Source organism: Egretta garzetta, unplaced genomic scaffold (assembly GCF_000687185.1).
Source record: "Egretta garzetta isolate BGI_Z169 unplaced genomic scaffold, ASM68718v1 scaffold775, whole genome shotgun sequence".
Classification (NCBI taxonomy): domain Eukaryota; kingdom Metazoa; phylum Chordata; class Aves; order Pelecaniformes; family Ardeidae; genus Egretta; species Egretta garzetta.
In genome coordinates, this window is record NW_009259754.1 from 387,885 (window position 1) to 405,824 (window position 17,940).

The window sequence follows — 17,940 nt, forward strand, 5'->3', positions numbered from 1 at the left end:
AAAAAAAAAAAAAAAAAGACAAGCAAATGGCACTGGTATTTGTCTGGCATCTATTTCAGTGTATCCAACCTGAAAAGTAACTTTCATTGTCCCATTTGGAGTTAATCAAGTTTTTCCTATAAAAAGAAAGATTTCACATGTGCAGCGTGAAAGTGTCGGACCTTGGCATGCAGGATCAATAGTAGTGAAATGCTGCTGTCTGTCTGTCTTCAAGCATTTTAGCTGAAAGCTGCTGGAATTTTTAGGGGCTCGTTGCTGGGCTGTTGAACTTTTACATCATACTTTCATGAAAAATGAATTCCCTTGCATGGAAGATGGTCAATATTTCTAATCAAAACAAAGACACGTAGATCTCCAAAGAGAGAACAGCTGATTAATAAAGCACCAAATAAAGAAAAAATGGACAATGGTAAAGAGAAAATTAACATTTAGCAGCTTTTCCACATACCAAGTGGTCCGTACAGACATTCTCTTCAGCAATCAACAGACAGCCCCCCAAAAAAACATATGTTTTATTGTCTAAAGTGTTGCAATACAACAAATACGTGATCTGTACAAAGGACACAGTAGAGCAAGTTTAAATACAATCAGGAGAAAGAAGTCCCCTATTCACAGTCCTCAGACGACATCTTATACCAGAACCTGAACCAAAAATTTAAAGATTCAATAAAACCCAAACGAGTTGTTAAAAAATTGTAAAGGTCTCCCAAGAGTCTATGGGTGTATTGTCCTACAGCAGAGATCATGGGGTATTCTGTGAAGGGTCACAATGGCATCTTATTGCCCTCAATGCTGATTTTCACTGCATGGGCCGATCTGCTTTTTTTCCTGATATCTGTGAATTTCCGCATCTGTTTGTCCAGTCGACTCACCCCTTTCTTAGAGGTCCCCTGGAACTTAAAAAATAAAACTAATAATTACCACTGAAAAAAAGCAGACGTCCCAGAGGTTCAAGAAAAGCAATGCATGCAAGGTTAAACCTGCAAGAGGGAGCTGATGAAGCTACTGGTTCCAACTGGTTGTGTATGCCTGTGCGCACACGTGCACACATTCTCTCCCCACAAAGTGGATAAAATGGTTCCTTCAATATATGCATTGCATATGTTGAGGCAGTCACACTCAAAAACATCACACAGTAAAGCTTTCCCATTAGAGGGATTGATAACCACGTTAGTTGTTCACATGCCGGCTGAATACACAGTTTGGAACAGTTTTGTATCTGTATTGGCTGGAGTTCAGCGTCAGAAATACACTGCACGATGGTGTCATACATACAGGCTTCCTGTGGGGGGAAGACTTTAGACACAAATACGCAGTAACTGAGGTGGATTGATTTGACACATCAATTCCAAACCGCAATTTATTTTAAAGGTCACCAGTAGTCACTAGTACTTATAAAGCAAGATATTATTGGGAAAAAGGAGGTGCAGGGGGAAGCAAAAGAAAAGCCTAAGCTGACCATACAAATTATTAGAAGAGTTGCTGCATTTCATCTCTGTATTTTAACTGCAAATGAAAAACAGAGATGACGCAGCAGTTATTTTGCACACATTAGATACAGTGATTCTGTAGAGAAACGCCACTGAAGACAAACAGCAAGGACTTTCCAATCCATAGCCATTACGTCCTGGAAGGCAATTTCCCCTAACTAGGCCAACAGAAACAATAAATGATGGAAACTTCACACCTTTTAAGTTTGGGAGAAATGGAGGTATCCAGAACATGCTACTTAATACCTGACAAAACACATCTATTAGAAACTGAACCTCTTGTTCCCATCACTGAGGAAGGCCCTCCTGACACACTGATTTTAAATAAACTTTATTCATAACACTGTTCACTATTCATTGAAATGATATCTGCAATTTCACATTGATTTCTAAAAAAATAATTTTTTTTTAAACAAATAAATATGAAGCTTAAACTCAACAGTTACCTACCATCTGTTTTAGCCTTCTCCTGTCACTATTAGTTTGTGGCAGCCCTGCCTTCAGAGCTGAAACACAGACTAATGCCAAAACAATTCCCGCACTGGTCTATGTCATTGAGCATCTCCCTCCACCCTGCATTCACAGCAGGGGATTCTTCTCCCTCTGGGTCTGCAGAGGTCTTGTTCTCTGCCTCCTGTCAACCACCCCTGAAGCCTCACGTCACTCAACTTCCTTGCAAGAGTAAGTGTGAAAAATACGTTACTTTGGACCAGGAAAGCCTCAGCCACAGATGCTGGCATACAGTGACATCAGGCCCTACACTAAGGTTAAGAACTCCTGTGTCAGGTTGGGTAAACCTGGAGAACCCAATTTATGTCAGAACAACATTCAAAACCACAGGTGGTGCAAAGCTGGTTTTGCATACAGGTATTTTCATTTAACAACCCTGACGCTGTTGAGGCAGGTATCGTGACAAATGTCCTATTTTTTCCTGTACGAGTTACCTTTTAGGTCACAGTACAGACATGAGAGAATACGAGGAGAGTTTTCCAAGTTTAAGTTAGGGCGTGCACACTGCTTTTCTGTAAGTACAAACTGCCAACAGCTGAAGCACATGCACTGTTCACACCTCCCTGGAGGGATACCTCTCAAACTTGGGGAAGGCAGAGTGTCATGGCTACAGGGGCATCCTGTTGCCTTCAATGCTGAACTTGATGGCCCGATGCACTTTGCTGAGTCGTTTCTGTTCAGCAAACCGTCTCTTGTGTTTTTCCAAGCGACTAATACCTCTCTTAATAGTCCCTGGCTAGAAACAATATCTTAATTAATGCACAGAAGGAGAGAAAACAGCAGAAAGCACAGTAATAATTACTTCTTCCGTTTACATGTGCTCTACCATGTATTCCACTTTTAAATTAAACTGTGCAAGGTAGATGGATGAACCAAATAAAGCAAGGCAAAGGCCTCTACTGAAGCTGTTCATGTTTACCAAAACTTTCAAGTTTTCCCAAACTGCAATATTATCAGAACATGACAGAAAAAACTAGGAGAGAGATAAAAATATCAGTGATGCACTTATTGAATTGTGGCTTTAGTTCAAAATGCTCTAAAATAAGAGGCCTGTAATCAGATTCTCACCCTGGAGAGAAACTCTAGAACAGTTCACATGAAAAATCTCTTTTTGGTTAAGAGAAGCAACGATACCTGAGTGAAAGTACATGATGAGCTTAAAACAGTTCACTTGATGGCAGAACTTACTGTCTACACGGATTAGAAGAGCCACTTACAAGAAACGTATGGTACAGTAGCCATGGCAATAAGGTGACAGATTCCCAGGCTTAATCAAGAGACAGCTTAGGTACAGAGTCACTAGGTGAGGCTAAGCTATCCCCACACTGCAGTGCTTACCCTGGAGGACTCCATCTCCACATTCCACTTTGGCCTGACCACATAGTCCTTGTTGGAGGGCATCGGCACCCTCGCACGGGCACAGAACCCGGGGTCTCCGGGCCTAAGAGCCCTGCAGAAAAAAAAGACGTGACTGTTAGAGACAGATCTTACACAGAAAGAAGCATGAGCAATCTTGTGCAAGGTGTTCTACCTCTGACACCACTGCCTCTAAAACTTCAAAACAAATTGCGTGTTCTTAGTGCCACTGAAATACTTCTTTCTAATCAAAATTTACAGAAAGAGAAAATCCAACCTACTTTTCCTCTCCAGTTAACACTTTCTCAAGGTCTCTGCGGGGGGTCTGACCACCAGAGCTGCAAGAAAAAAAATTTTACAGGCGTCTATAGACAGAGAAAGATAGTACTTTTAAAAGACAGTCAACTGTGGTAAAAGAAAAGAGAGGTCTTAACTTATTATCCTTTTATTTCCCTTAATACTTACACACCACTTTGTTTTTGATGGGAGCTTAGGAAGAAAGGATTTCATGTTTCTGCCTGCTACTCCTACCTGCTCAATCTCCTTCGCTGAGGCATCTGTTCCAAATCTCTCTGTTCCCTCTCTTCTCTTGTCATGCCTTTGTAGTTTGAGGTAAGGCCAAAGATGGGTCGAGACCATTCATCTATTAAAAAAAAAAAAAAATAAAAATTGGTTAACAAATACTAGGCCTCTGAAATTTATCTCCAGACCACTCTGGTGACCAAATACAGCTTTCAAAGTTTATGGCAAGTATTTATGCTTCCTTTCAACCAAAGAAATTATTTTTGAGCCCTTAATATTTCAGGGAAATCCAGCCTTGTGGACACTAAGAAAGAGCTTTCATCCATAAAGTCTCCTGCTGTTGCCTGCTCTTTTAGAATCTCTCCAAGCTCCTGGTGTCAGGAGCTCCTGACACTCCACATTTTAGAAACAGGCAAAATAGTTCCTCAAGAACAGACAAGTTTATAACCAGTTTGCAGTCGTTCAGGACAGAATGCACTACACATGGACTACGGCTGTTCAAGAAGTAGCCTTTTAGTCATCCAGCTAGCCAAGAGAGAATCTGGGCAAAATAAATGCCATCCTCTGGTTCAGAACGAGAATGGAAGAAACAGGAAACAGGTGCATGCAGAAGCTAATGTAACACCGTTTGTTAAGAGCTCTTCAAACAAAGCAATGAAACAGATTAGTTCAATTCCTACACTGCAGAATGTCAGCTGCTACAGATGACAGCAAAAAAAACATGCAACAGACTGATGCAGAAATTAAATTATCAGTGAAATCTCCCTGATGCAAGGCAAAGGGGGGTTTACATACTGATTAGCTTCCCTGCCATATCCTTGTTAGGTCTCGACTCTTTAGGGTGTTTGTAGAGGTACATCACTGCTCGTCCAATGCCACTGTGCTTCAGGGTCTCTTGGCTCACACTGGGCAGCTGCAGGGTAAAGGATAAGTCAGAAAATAGCAAGCAATTATGTCTGAACATTAACGGTGCCACTGAACTTTTAAAAAATACCAAAACTCGCCTTCACGGTAAGCTTGAAAAAATTTTTCATTGTCCCACTAGGAACCGGTTAAAGTATCAAACAGCAAAACCCCATAAATTTGCCTTAACATTCTTGGGTTTTATACAACACAAAATTAATTACGTTTCCAGAACTATTTATTCCAAATGCTCTTTTGTTTGTATTGCCCAAAAACCGAGTTACTGCCTTTAAAGCATTCATTTTCTAAAGATAAAAACTTACAGGGCAAAAGCATTCAAGTAATCAGCTTAGCTACAAATGATAAAAGCCTACACTGAGTATGATGGGCTTTCTAGTGCACTGCACACTCATAGCCTGGAAAACAGAAGGGACCACAAGAGAGAAAAACTCAGGGATACATAGGAAACGACTACATTTCCATATAATCCTGAAACAGGCAGGGCCAAATAATCCAAATTCAGGCAAGAACTCTTGCAAATTCTTAGCAAGGAGAAATATTTCTAGAGCTTCAGTCAAATAAAGCCAACTAGTGGTGCTGCAAGAAAAATTTCACTTCTACTTCACTATCAAGACTATGTCATGCTTATTTTATGAACACAGCAAAGACAAATTAAGGTGACCGATCACAATGTATGAGCCACTGAGAATGAGAGAAGACAAGTGACTAAACAGTTTAGATTTATCAAGAATCCAGAAATGCCAAAGCACGTAACTCCGTCAGAGAGCGGGTAGAAAACTTTGTGTCTGTAGTTCACTTGAGACTGTCAGCGATGTCTTCTGGCCTGCTGCTAGCAGAGCTATTTGCTTTGTTGTGAACGCAGGCAAAATTTTCCTAACAAGTAAGTGCCTGAAGTTCCCCAGCCAAGTTTTGTTCAGCTATATAGCACGTCTATAACATCAGACTCATTAAAGTAATGCAACTTTTAAACAAGCACATCTATTTTGCAGTTCACTTCCTTGCCTATTTCACTGCAGGGTCCATTGGTAGCAGCTGCAGCACATTTATCACTGAACATTTCCCCAAAGCACACGATTGTAAAACCATGGAGAAGCCACGAATCAAATATGGTTAAAAGTCAGTTTCAAACCTCTTGCAGGATCTTCAGAAGCTCCTCTCGTATCTTTAGTGCTGGCAGACTTCGGTCTGGAAGAGGAGAAAGCCACTCTTTGATGGCAGACATAACACCACTATCAATAAAAGTTTCTTTGAGGTCCTGCCTAGAAAGTTTAAAGTAAAGAGAAGCCACAAAGTCATATAATACATACAAAATCATACAAAATCTTAAGATGCGATGTTCCTTCAGCACAATAGTTTCAAGTTAAATAAACAGGTAAAATTATGTAGAATTTTAGGGTTTTGAGGCCACCTAGCTCCAGCATTTACTTGGAAGAAAAAAAGTGTTTCACTGCATACTCAGTACAACTGTAATGTCAACACCATGAAATCTACCAAATTCCCAGTATTCCCCAAGATAATTAACTGGGAGAATGACAACTCACTTTTTAAGATGCATAACTACAGTTGGTAGCAAAGTTAGTTTCTTCAGTGCTGGTTTCTTTTGTGTATTTAGCTGTCGATCCTCCTGTAGGGAGTTGAAGAATCAGCACAGATTAATCAAAAGAAGAAATCATCAACTCTCATCTTTTACAACATAAACAGGAAAAATACTCATCTATGAAACGAGAAGAGCAACTTTGGTAGGATTACACTAACTCTGTACCCTGCTCCATCTTCCTACAGCCCCCAAACACATTATGTGATGACTTCTCTTAAAAAAGGGTCCCCATGTTAGTCAACATTTTCCTTAAAAGCATCACATTAGGAGATTTCCCCTAAAATTAACTTTTTTTTCTACTTCATGATTTAGGCTGACTGCAATAAACTGAAGGTACGCAGACTCCTCCATGCGAGCTATGCAGAGATAACCTAGAAACTTTGTTAGTAAAATCTCACCTGAACAACAGCAAAACAGCTAACCAAAACAATGGGAAGTGACAAAATGTATATTCACTTCAGCTAAGAATGTAACTGGATGACCTAGAGATGCAAGTAACACCAGAGCACACAGATGTGCATCATGTGCTAAAACAAAGTCTGGGTTTCAAAGTGACTATCATCCAAGGCCACAATGTCACTATCTGTTCAGTACCTCAGCTCCCATATGGTCAAAAAAGACCCATTACAATCAAGGGATTTATGTCCTCCTGTGGTAATTCCTTTCCACTGTAATCCACTGAAGGCTCTTTCTGCACAATGTTTTTTTTTTTTATTGCAAGGGAGGAGATTGTTCTAATTCCCTTCTTCCCCTCTTCATGCCCCAGAACGGTTTGACAGGCACATGCTAGAGAACTATGATTCTATGATTCTAACTACAATACACACAATACCGGAGCTCAGCTCTTCCTTCTTTCCAGGATTTCAAACTTAATGGCTTCATTTGAAACATTTAGCTATCATCTTGTACAAGAAAGACTTTCTTGTCAAGACCAAGAAAGCCTCAGTTGTCTCCCAGATCACCATCTCACTCGTCCCTTCCTCCCCAAACTTGTTATCCTTCTTATCTTGTTCACAGGAAGGTTCTTTTTTTGTTGTTATTTGTAAGATTCCTCTTTCTGAAGTTCTGTGTATGGCCCCCAATTGGTTTTCATGAGTTTCACAGTGCTGTTCGTTAATTTGATTGCTACTCCAACAAAACTACAACCACAACAGAAGATACCTGACAAAAGGCAAGACCCCAATAAACTTTGCACAGTAACATTAAAAATGACTCCTTGAAAAAGGCAGTCTGCCAAGGCAGAACTGCTGATAATTCTGTTGCTCTGCCATCATTTACCACAGTACTCTCATTCAAACAGTTTAGAAAGTAGTAATTAGCTAGTAATTGTATAATGAATTTAAAACCACAGGCCCCTTCTCAGTTTTTGATATACTTATTCATACAGTTTATAGAACATGTATACATCCCTTTTTATAGGACATTGATAAAAGTTTAGCAAGTTAATGAATTTTAATCTTAAAAATGAGTTAATATTTTCTCCCAATTTCAATGAAAGAAATGTTTTAGTTCAGAATAGCCAAATAACATTTAAACAGTTATTTAGATATTGGAAGCTTTCTGTAGCGTACAGATTACTCCTCCTGGGTACCAGCCAAATTTCTGTATTTTACTGATCATAAGATTTTCCCATAGATTTGAACTGGGTTTTAAGGTGTCTTTGGAGCCTAGAAAACTCACCTCAGCAGCTTCATTCATCTTCACAATCATAGCACTGACCACATCATCTGCATCACTAATAAAAGTTCCACCATCACGGTTTCGTCTACGCTTGCCACTCATACTCTTCTTTCGCTGCAGCATCATGTCAAAATCTGACATGAAGTCCATACTGAAATGCAAGAAGAGGTTGCTGATGGTCAGAAGAGGGCTGATCTCACTTTCTTTGTAGGAAATAATTTTGTATTTCTGTAGCGTAACCTTTCGAAAATTCTTCAATAAATCTACAAGCATTATGTCTCAATACCCCTGTAAGATAATTAAGTTATCCTCAGCATACAAACTGGGAAACCAGCAAAGGCCTTCAATGGCTCTGAGATGCCCTCAGGAGTCTGCAAGACCTCGCCAAAATAGCTAACGACACGCACACATGTAATATCCAGGGTTCAAAATGTGCTAAAGCTGTCACCGAAGCTGACAAAGATTTAGCTTTCCTGTGCCTGTAATACACTGCTCTGATGCTACTGGAGCAGACAGAAAGGAAAGAGGAGACACGCTAATGGCAAGTCTTGCCATACCTTGTCCCTTACACCAGCAGAGAAAACACACCTGTGACTCCAATGCTGAACTGCTGAAAGTAGAGTTAGATGCTACTTTGATTAGATAATAATTTCATTCAGGTTTTGCGGTGAACCATGACAGACTGCTCTCTGAAGCAGCAGCACAGGTAATCTGCTATGGACTGCCAAGTGACTACAGCGTACAAGCTGAGAAAGGACTTTCTGTCGTAGTTTACCAGACCACACTTTCTGTAGAAACATAGTCCCATGCCTTTCGAAACCAAGAATTCTAGCCAGTCTCTGGAGTAGCCCTTTCACGAACATCTTGCATTTGCTATTAACAAAGTGGTGCATAAACACATTGACTTACTGCTTCCCTCTCTTGATGTTATCATCAGAGTCTGATTCATCTGCTGTCTCCTTCATGTCTGCATCACCTTTCTCTTCCTCCAAATCTTCCTGGTTAAAACCCTGATGGGTAAAGACAGTGCAAGTCAGTGTATGGATTAAGATTGAGCATCTACTCAGGCACCCAACACTGGCATTCAAAAAGCTTCAGACAAGTCTGCAGAGGATCTAAAAGGAAGAGGAACAAAGGCTTCCTAATTCCACCTGTGACTTTCACACGAGTAACTCTCCCAACAGAAGAGCTGTGTTATTTAACCCAAAGACTACCTCAGTGAGTCCGGCAGATACAAAGCTTCCCTCCTGATACAGCGTATACTTGAACATGAGTTCAAAGCCAGTCATTCTAGAGTACCTTCCCATGAAGATTAGATCTAGCAAGTGAACAAGAGACAATAACACTTACTGTAAATTCCTCCTCTTCCTCATCGCCAGATTCTCCAAATATATCTGCGATCAGGTTCCTGTGAAGGTAACAGTAACATTTATCTATTCGGACTGCAACAGTGAGAAGGCATTTTCTGTAAAATTTCTAATGACTGTGCAGAGATCCACCTTTCATTCTGCCACCTACTACCAACCTTCCTCTTTACACCACCAATGAAGGTGGACAATCGTTCTCTGGTTGGGATTCATCCATTCTCCATTCACTATCAGTCTCACTATCTGCAGCCTTGAAGGAATTCATATTCCCAGAAGCACTTACTCTTGTTCATTTCCAGATTCACTGTCACTGCCAAACAGATCTTTCTCTTCTTTTTTCTTCCCAGCATTCTCTTTTCTTTCTTCTTCTTCGTCCTCACTATCTGATACAATATTTTTCTTCCTTTTGTCAGATTTGTCAGATTTCTCTGAAGCAGCATCACTATCAGATTCTTCGACATCAGAAAGGATTCGTACTTTTTTTGCAGCTGCCAACAGAAAGGAGCATTACTACATGTCCTAATAACAGAGGTGCAACTGGTACTCTCAAAAAAAGTACTCTCTCAAGTTCGATTTGGACAAGAGGAAGCTGACTAGCTTTCCTATACAAAATCACTGCCATTTCTTAAAAAACATATCCATTCTAAAATCTAATTTATTCAGTCAGTAACTGAAGCTTCCATACACATCTACCCATAAAAATCTGTCATTTCAAAACTGACTTTCACCCCCAGTATATATATATATAAAAAAAAAAAAAAAGGAGGAAAAAATTACTATGGAAATAACAACATAGTAGAGAAATGACTAACAGGAATAATCAACACAACAACAGATGCCAGTATAAAGCAAGATCACTGCAGTCTTCTCTTTTACTTCTATTAGACCTACTTACTACTCAAAAACATTAGATACACAATCACACAGAATTGCAGTTAGAACAATAGCCTCTACAAATGCAGTTGTGCTCTAAAACCAAATTTGCTTTATGGTTTCATATTTATCTTAAGATGCTTCTTCACATAAAAACAATGATTTAACTCTTAAGACTGCTGCTTGTCACATCACATTTTTGTTTTCACATTATAGATCCTTACGTGTTTTCTCATTGTCATCCTCACTGTCAGAAAGGATAGCTGTTTTCCTCTTCACTGTCTTCTCCTCCTCTTTCTCTTCTTCATCACTGTCCGATATTTTTCGTCTCTTAGGAGCTTCCTCTTCACTGTCAGAGCCCTGAAATCCTTCCCTTACATGCTCATTATCTGAATGATGAGAATCATTCTGCGCTTCCTCCTTCCTGTCCTCCCCATCACTATCCTCAGACTCTATTTCTTGTTTGTGTCTGGAAACATCCTCGCTCTCCGAGTCGCTAGCTGGCTGTTTGCGGAGTTCCTCACTCTCTGAGTCGCTGGCTGGCTGCTTATGGAGCTCCTCGCTCTCCGAGTCACTGGCTGGCTGCTTATGGAGCTCCTCGCTCTCTGAGTCGCTGGCCGGCTGCTTGTGTGATTCCTCATTTTCAAAATCACTACTGTGATCCCTGTGAGGTTCTCCATTTTCAGAGTCACTTGCTCGATGATTTAAGGCATCTTCATTTTCAGAGTCACTTAAATGACGATTTGGACGGTCCTCAGTATCAGAATCACTGTCTTTCCCTCCATGAGCTGCTTCATTGTCTGAATCACTTACATTGTGATTTGGAGGCTCCTCATTATCTGAGTCACTGTCTTTTTGCCTTGGGATATCTTCATTTTCAGAGTCTGTCATATGAGGCTCTCCCATCTGCCCATCATCTTCTCCATCACTGTGTTCATTCTGAAAGAGAAAAATAACCTCAGGCAACTAAGCAAAAAAAACCTTAAAAAGTAAACAAAAAATGTTCTGCATTTTTGCTTGTCCTTCCTCCAATTTGATTACCCAAGGTAGTGCAAACTGAAGTACTTTCTATATGGAAATAATTATCAGACAATTTGTATCAAAGAACTATAAAATGCTTCAGATCAAGAAAAATATTAAGAGATCAATGGAAGTCTGTCCATCCTGCAGCTCAATCGTATTTTGGAAATGGTACCAGAATTTAAAAAACAATCAAATAGACACGTCTAAGAAGTATCCAGTTCCTTGAGGGTAAATGCTTAGTGCTTTCACTAAGGCCTTTGAAGTGGTTTAGTCCAAATCCCCAGTAATAAGGCAAGAAACAGTACCTTGCACTTTTAATTTTCTTTTACTTAAGATCTCAAACAGATGGGTTTTGTATGAAATAGGTTTTACTGAAACTGCACATGCATTACTTTCCAAATGAAGCTTAAGAGCTTGTGCTCTTTCCTTCTTTGCCAAGGAAACTTGTCAAGAACATGTCAAGACCAAAAGCCTACCAAAAAACAGGAAGAAAGTTTTAGTCAGACCTTTCAGAGTATTACTGGTAACAAGTTTTGTGCTTCCATGTGTAATAATGTAACAGATTCAGCACTTCTCTCCCTTAAGCTGATAGCTCCCATGCCTATCCAGACACCCAAAATAACCTAAGCACAAATATGCCAGTCTTATTAAAACTTTAGAATTGAAACACAAACCTTTATGTCCTTTTCTGCAAGGCAAAAAATACTGAGCCACACACTCTATTTTTGGAAAACAATTTCACAAGCCACCTGTCAATATCACTAATGACAACATCTTGTTTTATCTTTCCTACAGTATCTAATTTCTACTTGGAAAAAAAAATTCTCACTTGCATTTACCCAAGAAAACCAAATTAGACTCTTGAACACTCATTTCATTAACTCAGTACACCTCTCAGTCACTGCCACAATAGTCCTGTTTTCAACTGAAAAGAACAACACTGTAAAAGGAACTTCTTTGCTACATGCTCAACTCCACTCTTCAGCCAAGCTTTCCTCAGGAGTGATTTTGTCTCAACTAGGCTCCTTCCACTAATGTATTTGCAAACTGAGTATATATTGTCCTAGGAGATACTTCAAGACCTACGTGTCCTGGAGGTTCCAAATCTTTTTTTGTCAGCAATTTAATTTCCTTGGAAAGACAGACTTTGTCTGTTTTTATTTTCTATAATCATTCCGCTCCCACATTCAGAGCCATACAAAATAATGCAGGTGTATCTATCCTACACCTACAACACACAATAGTATTAACGTTTTATTTAAAATTCCTTCTTAACCATACATATTGAATTAATTTTTAGTTGCTTTTAGGAACTACTCCCTCCAGAATTATACTAAGTGGTAGGTAAGATTTTGGACCCTGCGCATTTATTCCCTTGGTTAGCACTCAATAAAATAATTTTTAAATTACTGCAGAATTACTAACAGAAAGTTACTGCTCAACAGAAAAAAAATCAGGACTATATAATCTTAAAATATGCACTTCAGATACAACTATTTCCATGTTACTTAATGCTACAAAACAGCGGCTGTGATAATCTAAGTGAGTAGTCTTCTCTCTACTGCCTGCCCCTGTCTCTACAGAGATGCTAGTTTTTTGAATCATGCTGCTGGATTATCCAGTATTTCTCATTTCTCCTTACAGAAAGGAAATGTAGTTCTGTTAAAACCCGAATTTGGAATTTTAGATAATTGAATATGAAGATTAAGAAGTTACAGAATTAAGGATGCACAGCTGAGGATGACCATACACATACTCAACTGCTCTCAGCTTGTTACAGGATTTTATTTACTACTTTTTTTCCTTACAAAAAAATTAATTCCATTACCCTCTCCTGCCCAGTATCTCCCAAATAAACTAACAACGTGTGTAAGTGATGTATTTTCTCTGACTGTATTATTTAAGATTAAAGACAACTACAGCTGCAAACAGAACAGGAAACACAGATTTTACAGCAGTGTTACAGGTAAGGTCATTGAGAAGTACTGAAATGCAGAGGTCTACACGGAAATGGATGTTTAAAATAATAGAAATTCTTTAATCCTTATTTTCCTACCATTTAATTTTTGATGGGTTTGTCTGTCTTCTCTTGATTTCAGATGGCTAATGCTGAATAGGTAGTGATAATTATGTCAGCAGTAATGAGGGATTTTGCAAAATAAAACCAAAGAAAACAATACAAATACTCCTGTTTAAACTGTTAGGCTCATTACCTTCCAGACTGCCAGTCTAGAAAGTCTAGTGAACAAGTAACCCAACCTAAAAAACAACTGTAATCCCTAATGATTCTTAAATGTTTCTAAGGTCAGAAGTGTGGCTGCAGGTTATATATTCACCTATTCAGAATGTATGACTAAATTACAAGGAACTTCCTATGCAAAATACTTGGTAAGAAGTCATTACAATTACACAGCATTATTACTGAAGCACTTTACAATATATTGACTCTCTAATCTGTTACTGCAAAAACTGACAATCACTCTTGAGAACCAAGCTGTCTGGGAAGAGAGAGCAGACATGCATCCTAATTAGCTCACACTGTGATTATACAGTGCTCTGCACCACAGAACCCCAGCAGTCACAGCAGCTGAACTCTACTGTGATATAATCACCTACAGAAGAACCACTTAGATAATATAGGCGCCCTACACAGATCGGGCAGACAGGCACCATCTACTCTAGTACCGAGCCTGGAAAGCATCAGCCAGAGCTAACCCAAGAAGCACACTATTGTATTAGCCAAGGCAATAAGCCCAGCAGAGAGATGACACACTACCTCAGACTCAGCACATTAACATAACTGAGCATCTTCTAAAGCAGAGCTGAGACAGAACTGACTCGCTCAAAGCCTACACAGAAGAGACAGGCCCTGCCCACAGCCATCAGTGCAAAGGTCTTCTGAATCTGTGGATATTTTGGAAGATATTTGATATAAAAAGTGCATGCAACTTTACAGGAAGGTGACTAAACTCTGTAGGATAGTCTCCCCTCCACCCTTCCCCCCTGTTTTTTTTTTTTTTTACTAGTTCGTCTCTAAAAAGGTATTTTCAAAGAAATTGAGTAAGTAATTTTGTAGTTTTCTCTTTTTCCTTTTCCAAATACTTAAAGATCAGACATCTTCAAAAACAAGTAGGTCTCAGGTAATCACTACTGCATTTTTCTCTAATTCCTTTACTTTCTTTTCTTCCTCCTCTTTATCTATAAACATTTTAATTGAGATGTCCTTAATTTTTTTTTAACTGAAAGAATTCTATAACATGAGGCTTTAGTACAGTATAAAATAAGGAATACATCAAAATCAAATTTACAGTGTTATCCTTCTACATAATAATTTCAGTTAGCAGGTAGTTTATTGGATCAACATGCAGCCACTTTTAAGAGGTACTACTTTGGTAAGTTAGTGAAGTTCAACAAAATTGACCCATCCACTACAATCTCATGAATGACAATTGTTAAACTAAGGCATACATAACCATCACAGGCAGATCAGCAAGTTTCTCTTTTTTCAGAAATGTCAGATATTTGTGTATGTTTGTTAACAGTCACAGTCAAACCATAAGTTAATTCGTGAAGACAGCAGCAACTTGGAAGTGTAAGAATCTACATCATTAAAGATTTCCATATGAGCCCAAATTGTACAAACACTGTAAACATGATTTCATATTCATTACTGTACTAAAACTATGTGTTATCTAATTCTATTTGTCTAAAGCAGAATTGGTAAGGACATCAAGCAGAACATTTATAGATAAAGTGGGACTGGGGGAAGGAAAGCCAGAAAAGAATTGTGGAAAAGAAAAACCCACATACCTGAGACCTACATAAGTAATTCCTCAGGATTCCCCTTTTCTTTAAAGTTAAGAACCTGAAAAAAAAGTTTGAAAGTTTAAAACTTCAGTTCCTTACATCTGAGTTCTAAATTAGAGACGAAATAGTAATTAAATAGACTTAACTGATTAGGCTGTCTCAAAGGTTTTACTACCTTTGAGTGTCATTCCTCCCACATATTCCTAAAGATGAAGGAAATAAGAGGATGAGAGAATATTTAGGGTAAATAATAGGACGAATCACTAAAAGCTACACCTTTCAGAGACAGCTGCTCCACATTATTGCATTTTGAGTTGCATTTTGAATCTAATGTAAAAGAAAACTAAAAATGCAAGACTTGTAACAAAAAGAAACCATCAAATGTTTATGAGTTGAACTGAATCAAATAAAGCACTAAGGCTTGAAGGTCCATATATATTACTGGACAGAAAGGTGGTTTAGTTCAGGTTTTTTCCTTCGATTTTTTTTTTAATGGACTTTCTGAAGTATTTTATCTACAGAGGAATATTCAACAGCCATCACAGAACAAAGCCTTTAAAATAATGCAGGCACATGAAAAGGATCGGTTAACTATAATAGGTCCTAGTACTTTCTGACCATTTAAATCTGAAAAACACACCCTGAAGGTGTAAGTAATAGTCAACTACCTGTTATTTAGGGTAGACTTCCAACTACTTTGCCAGGTTAAGTAAAATGAAAATCCCACAGGAGTATAGAAGAATAAGAACAAGCGATCAAGTTTTCATACACAGCAGAAAAAGCTTAATATTACTGTAGCAGCAACTTAACTCTCCATGCACTCACAATTTTTTTTAATTAAACCAGAAGTACTAAATCCCTTTGAAAGACAGTTATTTCTCCCATGCTGAAAAACATATTTTCTCTCACACTGAAATGAAATCCTTACTGTCACAATTAGAGATGCTGCCTCGCAGCAAATCAATTTCTTCCAGTATAAATACCAACACCTTTTAAAAAAAAAAAGAGAAATTCCAAATCTGCTTTACACTCAAATTCAAATACATGGGAAGAACTTTCATTTTAAACAAATATAAAATCTTCATCTACTTGCTAACTTTGAGGGGAGTATGAATTCAATAAAGGAGTGAAGAAAAAAAAAAAAAAAAAAAAAAAAAGGATCGCAAGATATACCACAGCAGAGTTGAGCCTTTTGACACATCAGCCTGCTACAGTATATGACATCACACATTTTAAGCATTTTTTAAAATTTATAACCACTGAAAACCCAATCAATCCTGATCTTTACATAAAATGCAACAAAATACGCAGAACAGAATTAAATGGCTTTGATTAGTTTTTATGAATATCAAAAAGTTCTCCATAACATAACTTTGTTGGCAGAAGATGCAAATTCACAGGCCAAAAATTATTCCTTCCTAGTAAGACCTGACATAATTCTATTTCAAGCTTCTATTTCAAGTTACAAAAAAATTCCTCAAAATTAGCTCCAAAACTGTCCTAGAAATCCAAAGGGCACCTTCACTTTTATCAGAATCTCTTTTCAACCAAAATAGTCAGTCCACAAGTGAAGTGACTCTCCCGCAAATACAACCCTGGATCAAAGCACCACCACCCTTTTCACGGTGTAGGCTTCTCTAAGCAAGAACAGATCCCATTTAGGAACCTTAACCTGTGCCTGCTCTTTTGTGAATGACAAGGTGAAAAACATAGCACAAAATAGACTTGAGAGTCAACACTCACATCTGAGAGGAAAGACGGAAGATAAGAGAGCATTTTATTCTTTGGTAAGGCAATCTATTCCTCCATAATGTGTATTTTTACATTACCGTGCAGGATTTCAGGTAAAATTCTAAATTCCTCATAATCCATTGCTTAAGAATTTCAACCCCAAAAAGTTTTATCTTCTTGCAATTAAGTGTAACAATACTAAACTTTTAATAGTACAAAACAGTGAATAATATCCTAACAATTAAGAAGAAAAATAAAGAAGACCCTATCCTACATATTGGTCAAGAGATTATCTGACACGTTTCTTTCTGGAAGTTTTGCCAGATGAGACCCTTAAGAACAACTGAATAAACCCGTAAGTCTCAGTTAAGAGAAAATTCCTCTTTAAACAAACAAAAAAAAATCAATTTATAGAAGAGCAATCTTCTAGATAAAGTTGCAGTAGTACCTCTGATTGGTGCCCTACACTCCCATTCTCAGATCCAGAGTGCTGCTCATTTCCTTCATCTTCAACATCAGATCCTGAATCTCGTTCATCTTGCACTGGAGTAGCTCCACCGTCATCTACTCCGAAGTTAAGAAAAGAAAAGTAAAACTCAGTGGCATCTCCCAGTATTTAAAACAGCACTGACAGCAATGATGAACAGGGAGACAGCCAGTGCTACAATCAGACTCTCGTTTTAACAGTGTACTAATACAGGATAACGGAGTATCTACTGGGAAGGTTTGGAACAAACCCACCACAGTCACCCCCCAAAGAGATCATAGAACTATTTATAACATGCACGCAAGCAGACTGATACACTAATCAAAACACCGAACTAGTAACAAAGCGGCCGCTGTGCTGGGAGACAGCCAGTGCTACAATCAGACTCTCGTTTTAACAGTGTACTAATACAGGATAACGGAGTATCTACTGGGAAGGTTTGGAACAAACCCACCACAGTCACCCCCCAAAGAGATCATAGAACTATTTATAACATGCACGCAAGCAGACTGATACACTAATCAAAACACCGAACTAGTAACAAAGCGGCCGCTGTGCTGCGACCACCCCAGC

General features: G+C 38.6%; 1 protein-coding gene across 1 annotated transcript; it reads right to left on the bottom strand.

The window, feature by feature from the left end:
* Positions 1 to 494: 494 nt before the first annotated feature.
* Positions 495 to 17,496, bottom strand: IWS1 (interacts with SUPT6H, CTD assembly factor 1; the record flags this gene model as incomplete). The annotated part of the gene is made up of 13 exons (XM_035894983.1): positions 495 to 896; positions 3,339 to 3,450; positions 3,638 to 3,694; positions 3,888 to 3,999; positions 4,674 to 4,791; positions 5,932 to 6,061; positions 6,344 to 6,426; positions 8,080 to 8,230; positions 8,989 to 9,089; positions 9,430 to 9,487; positions 9,730 to 9,934; positions 10,544 to 11,258; positions 17,329 to 17,496. Coding segments are annotated over 13 exons (2,142 nt in total), but the record flags the coding sequence as incomplete, so codon positions are not given.
* Between the last annotated feature and the right edge of the window lie 444 nt (positions 17,497 to 17,940).